General features: G+C 43.9%; 1 protein-coding gene across 1 annotated transcript in view; it reads left to right on the forward strand.

Annotated features, from left to right (window-relative positions):
- The window catches only part of LOC146177416 (endothelin-converting enzyme 1-like), a 31,445-nt gene that overhangs the window by 6,344 nt on the left and 7,565 nt on the right, over positions 1-17,536 (forward strand). The window contains exon 3 of the mRNA XM_084581555.1: positions 16,494-16,679. Coding sequence (XP_084437681.1) covers positions 16,494-16,679 — 186 coding nt within the window. The remainder of the gene's footprint in view (positions 1-16,493; positions 16,680-17,536) is intronic.

The following is a 17,536-nucleotide window of genomic DNA, read 5'->3' on the forward strand; positions in this document are numbered from 1 at the left end:
TAGAGAGGATATCGGTAAGCTGTCTAAGGAGACGAAAGGTTTGATTAAGAAACGCCAGAGTATGAAAGCTTCCAATCCAACAGACCAGATCGAATTGGCCGAGATATCAAAGGTAATCAATAAGCGCAAGGTGGCCGATATAAGGAAGTATAACATGGAGAAAATTGATCATGCTGTAAAAAACGGGGAAGCCTTAAAGCGGTAAAGAAGAAATTAGGCATATGCAAAAACCAGATGTATGCGATAAGGGACAAGGCGGGCAACGCCATCACTAATATGGAAAAGATAGTCAAAGTAGCCGAGGAGTTGCCAAAGTAGTCAGTACCGTAATGAGATTAGCGGTTGGGAAAAACAGTCAGACGTTCCACCAGTGACGAAGGACGAGGTCAAGAAAGCACTAGAAACTATGAAAAGGGGGAAATCAGCTGGAGAGGATCAGATAACTACAGATTTGCTGAAGGACGGGGGGGGGATATCGTGTTAGAAAAACTGGCCACCCTGTATACGCAGTGCCTGGTGTCATCGGCGGTACCGGAACCATGGAAGAATGCAAGCATTATCCTCATTCACAAGAAAGGGGACTCTAAGGACCTTAAAAATTACAGACCAATCAGCTTACTGCTGCTACGTATAAGGTATTTACTAAGGTAATCGCTAATAGAATCAGGACTACCTTAGACTGCAATCAACCAAAGGATCAAGCAGGGTTTCGGAAACGGTACTCTACTATCAATCATATCCATACCATCAATCAGGTGATAGAAAAATGCTCGGAATATAACCAGCCCTTATACATAGCATTCATTGATTACGAAAAAGCATTTGACTCAGTCGAAACCTCGGCGGCGATGCAGGCATTGCGAAATCATGGGGTAGACGAGCCGTACGTGACTGCACAGCAACCATCCCAAGCAGCACGGCGTCAATGGACCGCCAATGGTCCAATATTGGGATATATTGGTCCCAATATTGGTCAATATTGGCGTCTGATTGGGGCGCACGAAGTGCCAAGATATATGCCAACCAATTTGATCGGCTCTCCTATCAAAACCAGTATTGGCATACTACCTTGTTTACTGGCATTCAACGGCACTCAATGGCTACTCAATATCTTCCACCCAAGCTCACTCACTGGTTGTTATATCACGGCCATCCCGCCAAGCTCACTGGCCATCCAATATCTTGTATCCATGCTTATTCACGGGATATTCACAACTGGCATCCAGCCAGATTTATCGGCTACCCAATATTTCCAATCCAATCTTGTCCAGTGGTTTTACATTATTGGCATCCAGCCAGAGCAATTGGCAATCCGGCTAGTTGCTTTTTCGTGCTATGACTAATAGGCACCTGCAAAGCCATCCCCTACTTATGCAGTGCAGATATTTTTCATGCAGCTTTTTATTTAAATAAAGCATGCTGAGGATATCCATGCACAGAAAATAATACAGATGAAAGGTTCACTGCATGGTGATTTATTAGGTGTGCACGTGTTACAGGGCATGGAAACATTTAGGCAGAACTCTGAGACTTCTGTGCTCCTCCTGTCTTTGCGTCCCTTGGCAAGGTGTTCTCAGGTCCCAGGTTGGAGGAAGGCGCTGCGTTCATCGCAGCTTCTTTCGTGGTCGGTTGTAGGGGCAGCAGCTCCATGCAGCCTTTAAAGATATGGACTTGAGCAGCGTGCATAACAATGTATTTCCTTTCGCAGATAGCACCTGGAAATAAAAGCAACATTCATAAATCCCATTAAGACAGAAAACTTTTGGAAAGTGGAAGTGCATCTAGACCGTGGAGTAAAAATGCAAAATAAAGCACTACCTGCTGGCCCTCAGGCAACTTTCTTGTCTGATTTACTCAGGTTGAAATAAGCTCCATGCTCAGTGAGGCCGGCCATATTAACTTGGTTACATTGGTTGCGACATCTGGCAGTGCACGGCTTCCCATGTGGATGTGTTGTTGACGCTGGAAACATAAAACAAAATGATATTTGCCGTTATCTATATGTTAAACGGTAGTCAGTGCTTGCCCCCTTATACTTGTAGTGCCTTTGTGATCGAACACCTGTAGAAGAAAGACGTCGTCATAACTGGAAGCTTCAAATCAATAGCTTTCCTTTGAATAGATTGCCGCAAGAACTAAAAAGAAACTACAAAGGAAAAAACAGACACAAAAAATGGCAGTCGTACTACGACCGCGGCTGCTAAATTTAGTGTGCACCGCATCATTACTGCAAACAGAACGTTTTAAAAGTTGTCAAAGCTGCAGCCAAAACAACGTACGACACAGATGCTTTGGGGTTTGTATGATACACTCGAACTGAAAAAATAAAGAAATCCGTAACTTAGCATCACGTTTATTGTGGGAACAAGTTTGTACGCGTGGTAAAGTATAAGAACTGTGGTAGCAACTGTAAATAACCTATTTTAAGCGGCTATTTTATGACACTTCTACTATTCGAAATTAGCGCAAGAGAAAGATCAAACACTTGAATAAGCTACGATTCTTTTAGACCATTCCAATAGCGCATTCATAACGGCAAATTACAATATTAAATATTCGCTCGCAACTAAAAATCATGTCCCAGAAAGCTAGACTTAACTCTGAGTTTTGAATATAGTTTGTAAAAGAAACTGACCACTTCAGACACACAACACACGCGCGATGAAGTTGTAACCTGAAAATCACACAAAACACGCGTCATGTTTTACAGGACCACGTTTTTCTTTTGCAATACAAATTGGCCACCTCTGCGCCTTAAATTTTGTCATTATGACCAGAGTTTATGCATACAAAATAGTGCGCTGAAAATACAGTTCAGAACTGACTAGCGTGGTGCGGTCGAAATAAATGACTTTCCGTTCTCGCAAGCATATCGGTTATTGACATGATGATCAAGGCTGACAACATACTGCACCAAATAATGCAAAAAAAAGTATCTTACCATACGGCTAGCGCAGATTTGCAGACCTCAGTTGCAACAATCCAAAATGAATGCTGCCACGCAAAGTACATCCCAGGGATCTGATGCTTTATACACCTGGTAAGAAAAAGTAGCGATCTTACAAGGAGACAAAGCAACAAATAATCTCAGAGAGCTCAGTTATGAACAAACAACTTAAAATGCTGGTGGTACTCACAAATATCTTCTTTCAGGCATGTCCATTAAAACGAATCGGAACTTTCAAAAGGCTTGGTTTTTCGGTTCTGCTGTCCAAAGCTGCGGGAGCTCGAGCAGCTCGATCGGGTGGGGATTGTGTGGCCGACCAGACGCCTCTGAATCAGCGGCTTGTGTCAAGTTTTGAGGCCCGGTTGGAAGGGGGCAGAAGGATGGTTGTGTTTTCTCTCCCTCTTTTTTTTTTGCTTGAGATCTGTCGAAAGAGTAGGCATAAAGCTCGAAAGGGGGTGAGAGAAATGAAAGAGGTCCCGCAGGACCACGTGAGCCCAGAAGGCTGCCGGCCAGGAAAGTTGGCGGGAAGAAGGGAAGAGTGAGGGGGAGTAGAGTGGGGGGCATTATGAGCAACGCCTGCCCAGCCGGGAGGAAAGAGAGGGCAGTGAAGGTCGCTGCCCTTCCGCGATGACTGCTTTACGGGGAGAAAAGGCTACAAGACGGGAAGTTGAAAGCGGTTTGGAGAATTGCTTTAGTCAAGGCCCTTGGGCGGAGAGGCGACAAAAGGACGAGAGAATGGAAACCATATGTTCTTTGCGCCAAGCGTGTGAGGAGCAATGCGCAGAGTTTTGCCCTTGGCTTCGCTAAAACAACGAGGAGTGCGTTCGGAGCTGTTTGGTCGCCTCGACTGTTGGCTCGGTAACATTTTCAGTGGAATGATAATTTCGCTATATTTTTTTTTTGTTAATGCAAAATACGTTTTGCCTCAGTGTTTCAAATAATAATCACATACGTAAAACAATCTTCAGTTTTCACGGAATCGTCCTCGGTTCGAACAAATGGACATATTTTTTTTTATTAAAGATGGCACACAGGTCGCTGTTCATGACGGAGTGCTCTTGAAACGTCATCACGCGCAACTGAGCGACGCAACAGCCCGTATACTTGCTGTATTCCTATTAAGGAAAAGAAAAGCGAAAACGACCATAACTGCGAGTACTTCAAGGTTAAAAATTCCCATGTTATTCGTTTTCTTTTTTTTTTTAAATCAGGTGGACATTTAGAGCAAGAAAAAATCCGCGTAGAACTAAGCGTGGGCATATCAAGAAATACAAAATACTCGACGAGCTAAAATCTGAAGAATAAATTTGCAGTAAAGAAAAAATAGAGAGAAAGCAAGGGTCAACATTGAAACTATATCTACGAACTTGGGACAAGGTTGTCCTCAGAAAGAAGCGCGGTATAATCATCTTTCAGCCCGCGGAAGCAGCGCTTGTGAAAGCGGCAGAATATTTCACAAAGGAACCCTAATTCTCAATAATGTGTTAAATTCTTCGAGAGTGGTGTTCTCTAAAAATGCCTCAAAAGTGCTAAAGTAACGCACTCGCATTACTTTTAATATATATGAATTGCAATTAGCTGCCTGGGTGACATGATGGGATAGAATTATTTAGTTCTCTGAAGGGAAACGCCTTCGGTGCGGTGATTATATGGTTGGATAATAAGGCAATGAATGTCTGAAGAATAGTTTCTGAACAATGCTTAGGAGAGCGCTGTCAAACGCTGTGGTCAAATGCATCATTATGAGCCATATATTACAGCTTTCGAACAAAAATAACTTCCGTAAAGATCGTTATTATGCAATTTCAATTTTGTTACCATATATGCTGGCGACACATGTGCGCGCATTCATTACACTGTAGGTAATTGTTTGAAATTTTATTTTTTTTTCGTTTGCCTTGCCCCATGCAGTGCTGCTGATTTTTTTATTATCTTTTACATGTACACTACTTTTTGGCAGTGTGCGATTTACGTCGCATTAGAATACGAACCATTCTAGGACAGTTCAGATTTGTTTTCTTGTCAAGTGAATTAGCTAGACATAGCGTAGAATATATGTTGCTTGTATTTTTTCTTTGAGCTGAAATATTTTATGCGCTGCTGCACCGATGGCCAAAGTCGTCCAGTCTTTGTCTGTTGCTGAAGCCCACAGCAGAGCGCAAAAGAGTACAGTACAAATTTGTGTTTAGTAGATATTAGAACTCGAAGGCCCTGAAAGCAGCCCAACATATCTGTCTATAAGAGCAGCTAGTTCTGAGGCGTGGTATAGTCGGGGCTTATGCTGAATGCCGGAAACAGCTAGGGTAATGGCGAATCATGCAGTGCGTGTTTGATTGGCTAGCGCGATCGATCTCTCCCACCTCTGCTTAGCTTGAACATGTTCGGTTTCTTTCCATCACGTAAGAAAAGGCGGAAATAATGATGCTACGCGTGCGTGTTTCCAATCATGGACAAACGTTTACAGGATGTGGATTCACCGGATATATTCGATCGTTTCTGCGTTTACTATCCAAACGTAACCCCTGGTGTTTGTTCAAGCGACACACACGTTCTGTTGCGTTCTTTGCATTTGAGTACCTTGCGTTTCTTGACTGCGCAGGATTTTTTTCGCGGACACGCATCTATTAAACATTTGCTTGTCAGATCAGATGTGTGCTCGAGCGTGCGCGTATGCTTGTGCTCGTATGCGTATAAATAGGCCCATGGAACGAAATCCCGTGCGCGAGAGTTGTGCGCGAGATGTGTTCGAGATCTGCGCATGGATATATCTGTGCGTCGGATGTGTCAATCACTTTCAATCATCCTGATTTGACGAGATCAGAAAAACAAATCGTCTCCACTGGGAATCGAATTCCTAGCCTAGTTAACGCTTTAACCAACTGCGCTAAACCCTGGATCGCGAAACTAGCACCATACCTAATTCTTATTGTCTACCGTGAGGATAGCGGCGAGAATGACGCTGTAATTAGTGATAATGACAATGATGACAGAATCAATGGTAATGACGCTGCGTTTAGTTGATAACTTAATGATACGTAATGCACCATATGCAGTAGCATTAATCTCGCCTTCGCTAATTTCTGCAGTGTAGATTCCACGTGCTGTCAGAATTTTTTCAACACTTGGCTAAAGTTTGGAACACTATCTGTGTTAGCTACGTCCACGCGTAATCGACATCCGTGCCTCTAGTCTGCAGGAATTGTCTCGAAGATATTATATGCAGAATTTTACATAACAATTAATCGTGCCTAAAGTCGTAAATAAAAGAGTTCTCTACCAAAATTGTCAAGTATCATCGCAGGTCATCCACAACAATTAGCGAATCACGAAAAATGTATTCAGAAAAATATATTCTACATTTTTCGTGATGGGCACTTCTGTTCATTTTGTCTGGTCAGCTCAGTCAAACAATTTTAGGACAATCTATACATTAATCCTAATAAACATTATATATATGGTGGCCCAAATTACGTATGGCGTATGAATATCTTTTACAGTTGAACGTAAACTGACGTCCGGGCCAGCGAAAAATTTAGTTGCGACGAAATTAGCCCCAACACACTGTCATATTGAGATGCAAGCATTAGAAATGTCTCTGTCGGTCAGAGCTGCTTCTAGTGTTTTTTTAGCGCCGCCGCAGCCTGAAATGTGCAAAGGTGGCCAGCCATCAAAGCTCGTTAGACAATATCGACCACTAGAAACCATGATATATACAATGTTGGGGTGCCATCAAAGCTGATGGGATAATATTGACCAATCTATGTCAAGATATATGCAATGTTGACAAGCCATCCATATTGGCAGAACATTATTGCCCAACCTATGCCATTAGGGGCAATGCTGGCTAGCCATCACAGTCCATTGAACAATATTGAACAATATAATGCATATGTATACATTGTTGGCAGGCCGCCATGACAGGCGGGTCACTATTGACCAATATATGCCATGATTTATTTATTGCTGACGAGACAACCATAATGGCCGGACAATATTAACTTATTTATGCCATTATATGTGCAATGCTGGCCAGCCATCAGACCTCATTAGGCAATATTGACTGCTATAATCCAAGATATATACAATGTTAGGATGCCACCAAAGCTGGCGGGGCAATATTGACCAATGTATGCCAAGATATATTCAATGTTGACGAGGCAACCATAATGGCCGGACAATATTAGCCAAGCTATGCCATGATATGTGCAATGCTGGTCGGCCATCAAGGCTCATTAGACAATATCGACCACTAGAAACCAAGATATTACAATATTAGGAAGCCGCCAAATTTGGTTGGACATTATTGACCAGTGTATGCCTAGATATATTCAGTATTGAGAAGCCGTTGTTATTCACCGGACAATATTTACCAGGTTATACCATGGTGTGGAAGATATTGGCAAACAATTGCAGCTTGTTGGCCAATAATGACCAGGCTGCCTCATTGTGTATACAATAATGGCAAACTGTTCAATATGAATGGGCATTATTGACCGCTCTTAGCCGGTTGAATGCCAACAACGGATATGGGTGAAGTTCGCTGGGCCAATAATGATTATAATATAGCGTGGCTGCACATTATTGGTAGCTCAATGGCACCATTGGGCCACTTGTGGGCCAGTAATCCCCAATCAATCCCCATTATTGGGCCGGTGAAATGTGCTGCCTGGGATAGTGCTGCATAAAGAAAGTAACAAAATTCCCATAAAGAAAGGTGTTAGGCAAGGAGACACAATCTCTCCAGTACTATTCACAGCTTGTTTAGAGGAAGTATTCAGAGACTTGGAATGGGAGCAGTTGGGGATAAGTGTAGATGGAGAATACCTCAGTAATCTGCGATTTGCTGATGACATTGCCTTGCTAAGCAACTCGGGGGATGAACTGCAAATAATGATTGATCACCTAGACAGGAAAAGTAGAAAGGTAGGCTTGAAAATCAATATGCAGAAGACTAAGGTAATGTTCAACAGCCTCGGGAAGGAACAGCAGTTTACATCAGGTAGCGAAATACTGGAAGTAGTAGGCGAATATGTCTAATTAGGACAGGTAGTAACCGCAGATCTGGACCACGAAAAGGAAATAACAAGAAGAATAAGATTGGATGGAGCGCATTTGGCAAGCACTCGCAGATTATGAGTAGCAGCTTACCGGTATCGCTCAAGAAGAAAGTATACAACAGTTGCATCTTGCCTGTACTCACCTATGGGGCTGAAACGTGGAGGCTAACCAAGAGAGTTCTACTTAAGTTGAGGACAACCCAGAGGGCTATGGAACGCAAAATGGTAGGGGTAACATTAAGAGATAGAAAACGTGCAGAGTGGGTCAGAGAAATAACTCAAGTTACCGACATTCTAGTAGATATTAAGAAGAAGAAATGGACATGGGTAGGACATGTAGTGCGAAGAGAGGATAACCGATGGTCGCTGAGGGTAACAAACTGGATTCCAAGGGAAGGAAACCGTAGCAGGGGGCGGCAGAAATTTAGGTGGGCGGATAAGATTAAGAAGTTCGCAGGGGTCAAGTGGATGCAGCTAGCACAGAACCGGGTTAAGTGGAGAAATATGGGAGAGGCCTTCACCCTGCAGTGGGTATAATCAGGCTGCTGCTGCTGATGATGATGATGATGATGATGATGAATTCAGTTTTGTCTATGAATGTTTCTATAAGGAAGTAAAAATAACGTCGCTTCAACCAACACGTGCGAACATGCCTGCCTGGCTGACAGGCGGCATCTTTGACTCAGCACCCAAGCGATTCCCATCTCGATGAAGCTACCCGGATAAGCAGCTCCGGCAATGAGTGGCCATCCATATCAGGTGGCAGATACAATGCGCCAAATGCATGCTTGTGGTTTTTGCTCACAACGCCAAATCAAAAGCTTTTGCAAGCCTTCAACGCTATTGGGTGCAATTGCTGCCCGGTTAATTAAGGTATGAAGCGAGAGCATTGAAGGCTCTTTTCTACGTCGCCGCTTGTGGATGGCAGCTGACGTGCTATGACTTTGCTACTCGCCTTATCAACACTTCACCTGATCTGCTCCTTGTTATCTTACAAACACACAGTTTTAACATCCAGTCGTAAGCTGCCTTATTGTGGGAAAGATTACTGGACATAGAGACCAAGCACGAATATGTGCTCGCGGTGGAGGGGTAGCATGTATGACTAAATGTGAGTATCCTGGACGTTTCAATGCCCTCTCACTTGAATTCAAAAGCCAAGTCGGCAGGTCCTAGAAAATTGGCCATGCTAGATATTCGTGCGACATCTCGCTACTCTGGTACCCATCATAACTTGGGCACAATCAATATTAGCAGGCCTATACCCGTTGCTGTGTGAAGGTATCTCCAATATTCTTCCAACTGGCCCGTTCCTGCGCTCGCTGCACCTACGTAACCACTGCGAAATTCCTAACCTAATCTGCCAACATTAGTTTCCTCCGGCCCCTGCTAAGCTTTCTTTCCTTTGACATACAAGTTGCTATCCCTAGTGATCATAGCTTATCCTCTATTCGAACTACATACCCTTCAGCTTGGGCATATCAGATGCCAGATAAAACCACCCACAGTCATAGCTGTCATTTATCGCCAAGAGTTCCAAGAACGACTACACCGGATGTTGTGGTGAACAGGGCACTGCGCTATCGCGCAATACCTGCCAGACATTGGCAGTACGAAGATGCATGTATCTTCGATACTATCTTTACCTACATTATGTGTATCGGTATTAGGTGTCGCTCGCTAAAAATAAAAGTATCCGATTATCAGTATCGAAACCACATGATTAGTATACTCGATACTTCAAAAAAAAATTAAAAATCTGCAAATATTGAAGCCGTTGTGAGTCAGACTGTGTTTACGGTGTTCGTTCAGGCGATAGTACCAGCCGGAGGTCAGCTCGGCTAGCAGTGTCATCTAAGTTCCCTCCTGCTTGAAATTTCATTCAAATTCCCCGTTTCTTCAACCTCATCGATCTATTCATATTCCCTTTTTTAATTCTGAAAGCGCCAATGGCAAATAGATTCTCTTAAGGTTTTTTACTGTAGAATACCGAGTGCAGACCACGAAGCAGCTAAGCCGTTAAGAGACACAAAGATACAAAGGAGCAAAAGCAACAACGAAAAAGCAAGGAAATCAAATACGCAGAAGGGACCATGAACACTATTGTATCTCTAGACGCTCTCCCAGCCTGCCATTGGCCAGCCTGTTCGTCCCTGGGGTGTCTGGTAAGCAGCGTGCTCATACAATGTTTTGAATAACGCGGTAACTTATCTACGACTCTAGCTCTCCAAACTCCGGAGCACTGCATAGAATGTCGGCAATGCTTGGCGGCAAAAAGACGAGTTTCTGAGGCCTCAGCTGGTCGTGATGCAGTCGGATAACCGCTCTTCTTGAAGCTTCCAGCGTTTGAATCTAAACAAGCCCACTCTTTGCTAGTGCGCAGGAATGTGCTTCGATAACCGCTCTTCTTGAAGCTGCAGCGTTTGATTCGAAACAAACCCACTCTTTGCTAGTGCGCAGGAATGTGCTTCCTTTAAGTTTTTTTTGTCTAAAACCTTTATGTCGACCCCGCCGGGGTGGCGCATTGGTTACGGTGCTCGACAACTGTTCCCAAGGACGCAGGATTGAATCCCGGCCTCGTCGGCCGCTTTTCGGTAGAGGCGACAAGCGAGGCGCCCGTGTGCCATGCTATGTTGGTTCAGTTCAGTCGTTCAGTCGTGTTCGACTCTTCGTGACCCTATGGACCATGCCACGCCACGCTTTCCGGTCTCTCACTATCTTCCTAACATCACATAACTTCATTTGCAGCGCCTCGAGGATGCCATCTATCCATCGCGTTCGCTGCCTACCCCTTCTCCGGCGACCCTCAACCTTTCCCAACGTCAAATCTTTCTCCAGCGACTCCTCTCTTCTCGTCAGATGACCAAAGTAGCTGAGCTTCAATTTTAGAATTTGACCCTCCAATGAGCAGTCAGGGTTAATGGTAGCCAACATCGACTGATCTCATCTTCTGGCAGTCCAAGGAACTCTCAAGAGTCTCCGCCAGCACCACAATTCAAACGCGTCAATTCTTCAGCGGTCTGCCTTCTTCACAGTCCAACTCTCTCATCCATACATCACAACTGGAAATACCATAGCACGAGTTATACGGATCTTGGTTGGCAGACTAATGTCTCTGCTCTTTACTAGGCGGTCAAGGCTAACCATGGCACTCTTTCCCAGAAGCATGCGTCTCCTAAATTCATGGCCTGCAGTCTCCTTCCGGGGTAATCTTGGAGCCCAAAAAGCAAATCTGTCACAGCTTCCACTTCTTGTCCCTTGATGCTCCAGGAATTCATAGAGCAAGTCGCCATGATCTTTGACTTTTAATGTTCACTTTAAGCCCAAACGTCTCACTGTCTTCTTGTACGCGCATCAGAAGTCTCTTGAGCTCCACTTCACTTTCTGCCATTAAAGTGGTATCATCCGCATACATAAGGTCGTTGATATGTTTTCCAGCAATCTTCACTCCAGCTGAGGACTCATCCAGACCGGCCTTCCTTATGATGCACTCTGCATATAAGTTAAATAGGCAGGGCGACAGTATGCAGCCTTGCCTCATCCTTTCTCAATCGGAAACCAATCAGTAAGACCATGCCCAGTTCTGACTGTGGCCTGTTGCCCTTCATACAGGTTCCTGAGGAGACAGATGAGGTGCATTGGAACTCCCATCTCTTGGAGAACTTCCCACAATCTGCTGTGATCTACGCAGTCAAACGCTTTCGCATAATCAATAAAGCTGAAGTTGATGCGTTTCTAGAACTCTCTTGCTTTTTCCATGATTCAGCGAAGGTTGGCAATTTGGTCTCTAGTTCCTCTGCCCTTACAAAAAACAGCTTGAACATCCGGAAGGTGCCGATCCACATACTGCTGCAGCCTAACTTGGAAGGATGTCAACATCACCTTGCTAGCATGCGAAATAAGCGCAATCATGCGGTAGTTGAAACAATCTTTGGCACTGCCTTTCTTTGGAATGGGTATGTAAACTGACCTATTCCAATCCTGTGGCCGCTGCAGGTTTGTCCAAATCTTCTGGCATAATGTATGCAGAATGTTAACAGCGTCATGGTTGAGGTTTTGAAGCAACTCCGCTGGAATGCCGTCAATTCCGCTAGCTTTGTTCTTGGCAAGGCTGGCTAAGGCCCATTTAACTTCACTCTTCAGGATGCCCGGATCGATATCAGTAATCACAACTGTCTTATGTTGGGTTTGCACATCCGGGTCCTTCTGCTGCAGTTATTCTGTGTATTCCTGCCACCTCTTCTTTATCTCTGAGGCTTCAGTGAGGTCCTTGCCTCGTTTGTCTTTTATCGCGCCCAACTTAGCACACAAGCTTCCTTTGATATCTTTGATTGTCTTATACAGAGCTCTTGTGTTCCTTAATTGGCTGTTGTCCTCAATCGCCTGGCTCTGTATGTTCAGGAAGGCATTCTTATCTCTCCTCACTATTCTCTGAAAATCCGCATTGAGAAACTTGTATCTTTCTCTTTCCCCATAACTTTTGCCTTCCTCCTTTCCTCAGCTATTTGCAAAGCCTCTTCAGATAACCAGTTTGCTTTCTTGCATTTCTTTTGCTTTTGAAATACCTTAGTAGCAACTTCTTGTATTATATCACGAACATCAGTCCACATCTCTTCAGGCTCTCTGTCTTCTAGATCTAATTGTTCTATCGATTCCTCACTTCCACAGCATATTCTGGTGGAATTTGATCCAGATCATACCTTAAAGGCCTTCTATCTAGTTTTCTGCGTTTTCCTCAATTGAAGCCTAATTTTGGGAACAAGAAGCTGATGATCGGTGCCACAATCGGCCCCAGGCCTTGTTTTTACTGCTTGTATAGCGCTTCTTAATCTCTGCCGGCAAAGAATATAATCGATCTGATTCCTGTACAGACCGCCCGGTGAAGTCCATGTGTACAGGCGCATCTTGTGCTATTGAAAATAAGTATTCTCTATGGTCAAGTTGTTTTCTTGACAAAACTCTACTCCCCTCTGCCCAGCTTCATTTGACTCACCAAGACCGAACTTGCCTGTAATTTCGTATATTTTGTCACTCCCGATCTTACTATTCCAGTCTCCTATGAGAAAAACGACGTCTGATGATGGAGTACGGTCTAAAAGGCATTGCCTGTCCGCATAAAATCTCTCAACATCAGCTTCTTCATCAGTAGTGGTTGGTGCATAGACTTGGATAACTTTTATGTTGAAAGGGTGACCTTGGATCCGAAGTGAAAACATTCGGTCGTTTTTGGGGTTGTACCATAGCACTGCGTTCCCCACTCTTCTGTTTACTATGAGAGCGACCCCATTCCTTCTCTTTGATTCGTGCCCACAATAAAATACATAATGGTCGCCGAAGGTAAATTCTCCCATTCCGGTCCACTTGAGCTCGCTAATACCCAAGATATCAATGTTCATTCTGTCCATTTCTTGCTTGACGACATCCAGTTTACCTTGCGTCGTACATCTTACATTCCATGTTGCCATGTGATATATCGGACTTTCCGGTCGATTCCTGACACATCCACAACTGAGCGTCCTTTTGGCTTTAGCCCAGTAGCTTCTTTTGTCTTGGAGCTACTAGGAATCGCTTTTGTTCATCCCCACTTACATGTGGGACGCCTTCCAACCTGGGAGGGGGGGGGGGGGGTCATCTTCCGGCGCTATATCATTAATGCTATTGTGATTGGCCATAGGGTTATCTTGGCAGGAAATAGTGAGGGTGGGTTGCCATTACCTTCTCCAGTGAATCACATTCTGTCAGTGCTATGTCAGTGCACGTTAAAGAACCACTGGTGGTCGAAATTTCCGAAGTCCCCCAATACGGCTTCTCTCATAGGCTGAGTTGTTTTGGGACGTAAACCCCACAAACCAAGCCAAACCAAACCTTTATGTCGAATGAGAGATGAGAGAGAGATGAGAGAGAGAGAAATTGTAGAAGATAAATTCTAGGAGGTTATCTAGGCGATGCACTTTTACATCACATAACTTTGAATAACAAGTTATGCATTGTCATGCTAGGTTTGGCCAAAAGCATTTCAGGAAAATTTAACAATAGTTTCTAAAACTACTTCTGAATTTAAAACAAAAAACTTAGATGTTTTTTAAATATACGAATTGACTGACATCATTAAGCCAGTCTTTGTTATAAACGCATATCTCTTTTATCTACAACTCGACGTGATAATAAAACGAGGCTGGTGAAACTGGGCTTTTTTAACCGTCGTCGAGGTCTTCACGTCGTGCGGCTATGCTTATGTGCTGATAAAAGGCACCTCCATCGAAGAAACAGTACAGTGTGCTCATCTACTTATGTAGAGATATTTTCTTATTTGCCTCGCTTATAAACCGCCACATAGCTGGATGCGTTCGGGAATAATAAAGAACCTTCAGCCATTTTCTTTTTGTTGTGTTCGTACAGCTTTTAAAAAGAATGAATACATAGCGCCAAAAGTTTTTTATCGCACTAATGGCAAAATAAGTGCTCAATTCTATAAAGCGCATCCACAACAGCGCCTTTGGGCACAGAGAAAACAGAGGGGCTACCAGGTAAGTAACGTGTAGTATATAATTAAAGCAACAGAAAAAGGTCTAGATTTATTGGTAATTTGGCATGTAGCCAAGTTGGTTTGGTTTGATTTTGTTTGGGGGGTTTAACGTCGCAAAGCAACTCTGGCTATGAGAGACGCCGTAGTGGAGGACTCCGGAAATTGCGACCACTTGGGGTTCTTTAACGTGCACTGAATTCGCACAGCACTGAATAACGGAATTCTCCTCCACTGAATAACGGCCGCCGAGGCCGGGATTCAATCCCGCGTCCTTGGGAACAGTAGTCGAGCGCCGTAACCACTGCGCCACTCCTGCAGGGTGCACATAGCCAAGGGTTCACAAGGCGGTTCGTATGAAAAGCACTATATTAAAGAAAAGTTTCAATACACTTCTTTCGGAAGAGCTTGCTTCATCGTAAGTCTATTCATTATAAAGCTCTGCCAGGGCCAGCCGCCCAGATAGCACTATATCCTTTCTAATTAAAAAAAAATAAAATGCGCTATATAGGAATGCGCTAAAGGTTCCAGAAAATAACGGTTAAGAATAACAACTTCGCTGGTAATATTGCCGCCTTTATCTCTTGGGATATCAAGATATGTATTGAACTATAGACGATACAGCATAGAATATCTATATCGAAAATCGATTTTGATTCTGTCTCTCGTACTGGTATCGGAAAGAAAGAAAAATGAAAGAGAACTGCAGAATCTACATTGGAGTAATACGAAAGCACGGATGCTGCTGTTGGTTACTTCTGGTTGCTTGTAGTAGCTTCACTTATTGTTTGCGCATTGTAGTCTTTGGTACTTTCAAATTGCGCGCCAATCCCTTCCTATGCCCCTTTTCGGCGTCACATCCTCTGCTTCACATTAATTAACTTCTTACTTAACCCTTTTACTCTGGAACGTCCACATTGTCCGCCAATCCCTTTCTATGCCCTTTTTTCGGCTCTACTTCCGGTTGCTTGATGTCACATCTTTGACGTCATATTCACTCTGGCGTCCTTTCCTTTCCGCTTTTACTTCTCCTTCCCTTCTTTTACGGACCGGTTGAGCTGCCCTCAGAACAAGTGTGGCAGATTTTGCGCCTTCCCTTTCCTATGAACCTGTTATTCTAATTAATTGCCTAGTTAACTTATTGGTCTAATTATTTTTTTCAGCAGCAACATTACATCCCTCTATAGATAGACACCACTCATTAACCTCTACCACTTCTCAATTACCAACAACTGCTGCGGACACAATATCGCGGACATGGTTTGCGGACACGGTCTGCGAACAGAAACTGTGAACATAGCGAAGTAACGCTTTCGCGTTAATAAAACTTTTCTAGGTATCGAGTATAGGTATCGAATGCAACTTTAGGTATTCCCCTGTACCTGATGTTCGGTATACGTTAATGATATGGCACCAGCACTGTCTTTGTCTTCGGGTCTGCTCTTCGGCTCTAGCGCTGTAAGCTGAAGCATTTTCTGACACCCTTGTGAAGCACAGGAGCGAGATCAACGGTAGTTTTTCATCCTTTCATTCTTCGGGCTTGTCCTCGACCTGTACGGTCGTAGAATGAAATGATCGGAAAGAACTGATGTTCAGTAAGAGCAAAACGATAGGCCCTGCCCGCTGCCAATAGCGAACCTGGTTTGGCCGACAAAGTGACCTAATTGGCGAAAGTGACTTAGGTGTGCGAGGTGAAGAAATTTTCAAAGTCGCTTAGATGGACATGAGTGCCGAAGGCAACCTTGAGTCAGTCGACGTCTGGCGGCAGAATGCGTATTACTCAAAGCCTTCCATGAGAGCGAGGAACAGGCCTGATACCCGTTTCTTCAACGGATATATTTCTACTCTGTTTCGGAGGTCATAGCTCTTTTGGTTATAAAAAGAATATGCTAATGTTCATCTGTAGCACACACTTCCATTACCTAAATTGGATGTACCCATAACCACCCTTCCTTTTCGTGGGCAGGTTGACCCCCAGGGAAAGATCGTGTCATCGTGGCTCAGCGAGACTGTGAAGCCTGTCTTCATGGCACGCGTTCTCGACTGTCTAACCAGCACCAATTCCAGCGTGTTCCCGGAAGTGCCTGCCATAGAAGTGGCATTTGCTGCTTTCAAGCGAGACCACGACAAGAATGACACCCAACTATCGGAGGTAGGAAACTGGTGGCTGTGCAAACGCCACCGGGATGTCGTTGCTTAGATATTCGAATGAACATTCGTATAGTATGGGGGGTTCCAGAGGACACTACTGAGCAAAGATGAGCAAACTGAAAAAGTGCCAATTGTGTATGCTGTGCTGATTTATATATTTTGTTTTCACGACAGGAGTTTAGGACGGTGCTGTCAGCGTTTTAAATTGAGTGTTGCCGTATTGTGTAGTATAGTTCTTAGCCGTTCAGATGCCATTCATATCAAACATATAAAACAAGTTAAAGGGCGGCCTACCTTTCGTAGATGAACTTTATGTGAGTCGTTTGGTGTATGAATCATGCTGCCAGTTACTGAAAAGCGTCCTGGAAGATTGTTCTTTCAAGTGTTCACATATATAAGAATATACACGGGCAGATGGACTGATGAATTTTAGGAAGGTCTCTTTAATGCGAGGTGGCGGCAGGTGCGATCGTACTGGACATGTATCTTCACCTAATGTTGCTGAACCAACCAATCTGTCAAACATAGCAGCGCTTTTCGTAAGTTGAACTTCTATGTTAGGCATCCTGGCTACGCCGCACGTCTATGGAGGCGAATAGCAAATAGCTCGTCAGCTGCGCGATGACATAGCATCTTCCAGATCCCCAGGTTGTCGAAGTTATTCCAGAGACCACCACTCCGGCACCGTTTTCTTTCCACTTTCATTCACACCTTCCTTCCTTGCCATACTGCGCGGTTCATGCGTCGACAAAGAAACTGTGTCAGAGACTGCGCCTTACTTTTTCCATAAACCAAGTAAATATTATTATTATTATAAATAATATTTAACACTGCCAAACTCAGCGCCAGTCTTTCAGA

Source organism: Amblyomma maculatum, chromosome 10 (genome assembly GCF_055883805.1).
Source record: "Amblyomma maculatum isolate TAMU_Amacu chromosome 10, ASM5588380v1, whole genome shotgun sequence".
Lineage (NCBI taxonomy): Eukaryota > Metazoa > Arthropoda > Arachnida > Ixodida > Ixodidae > Amblyomma > Amblyomma maculatum.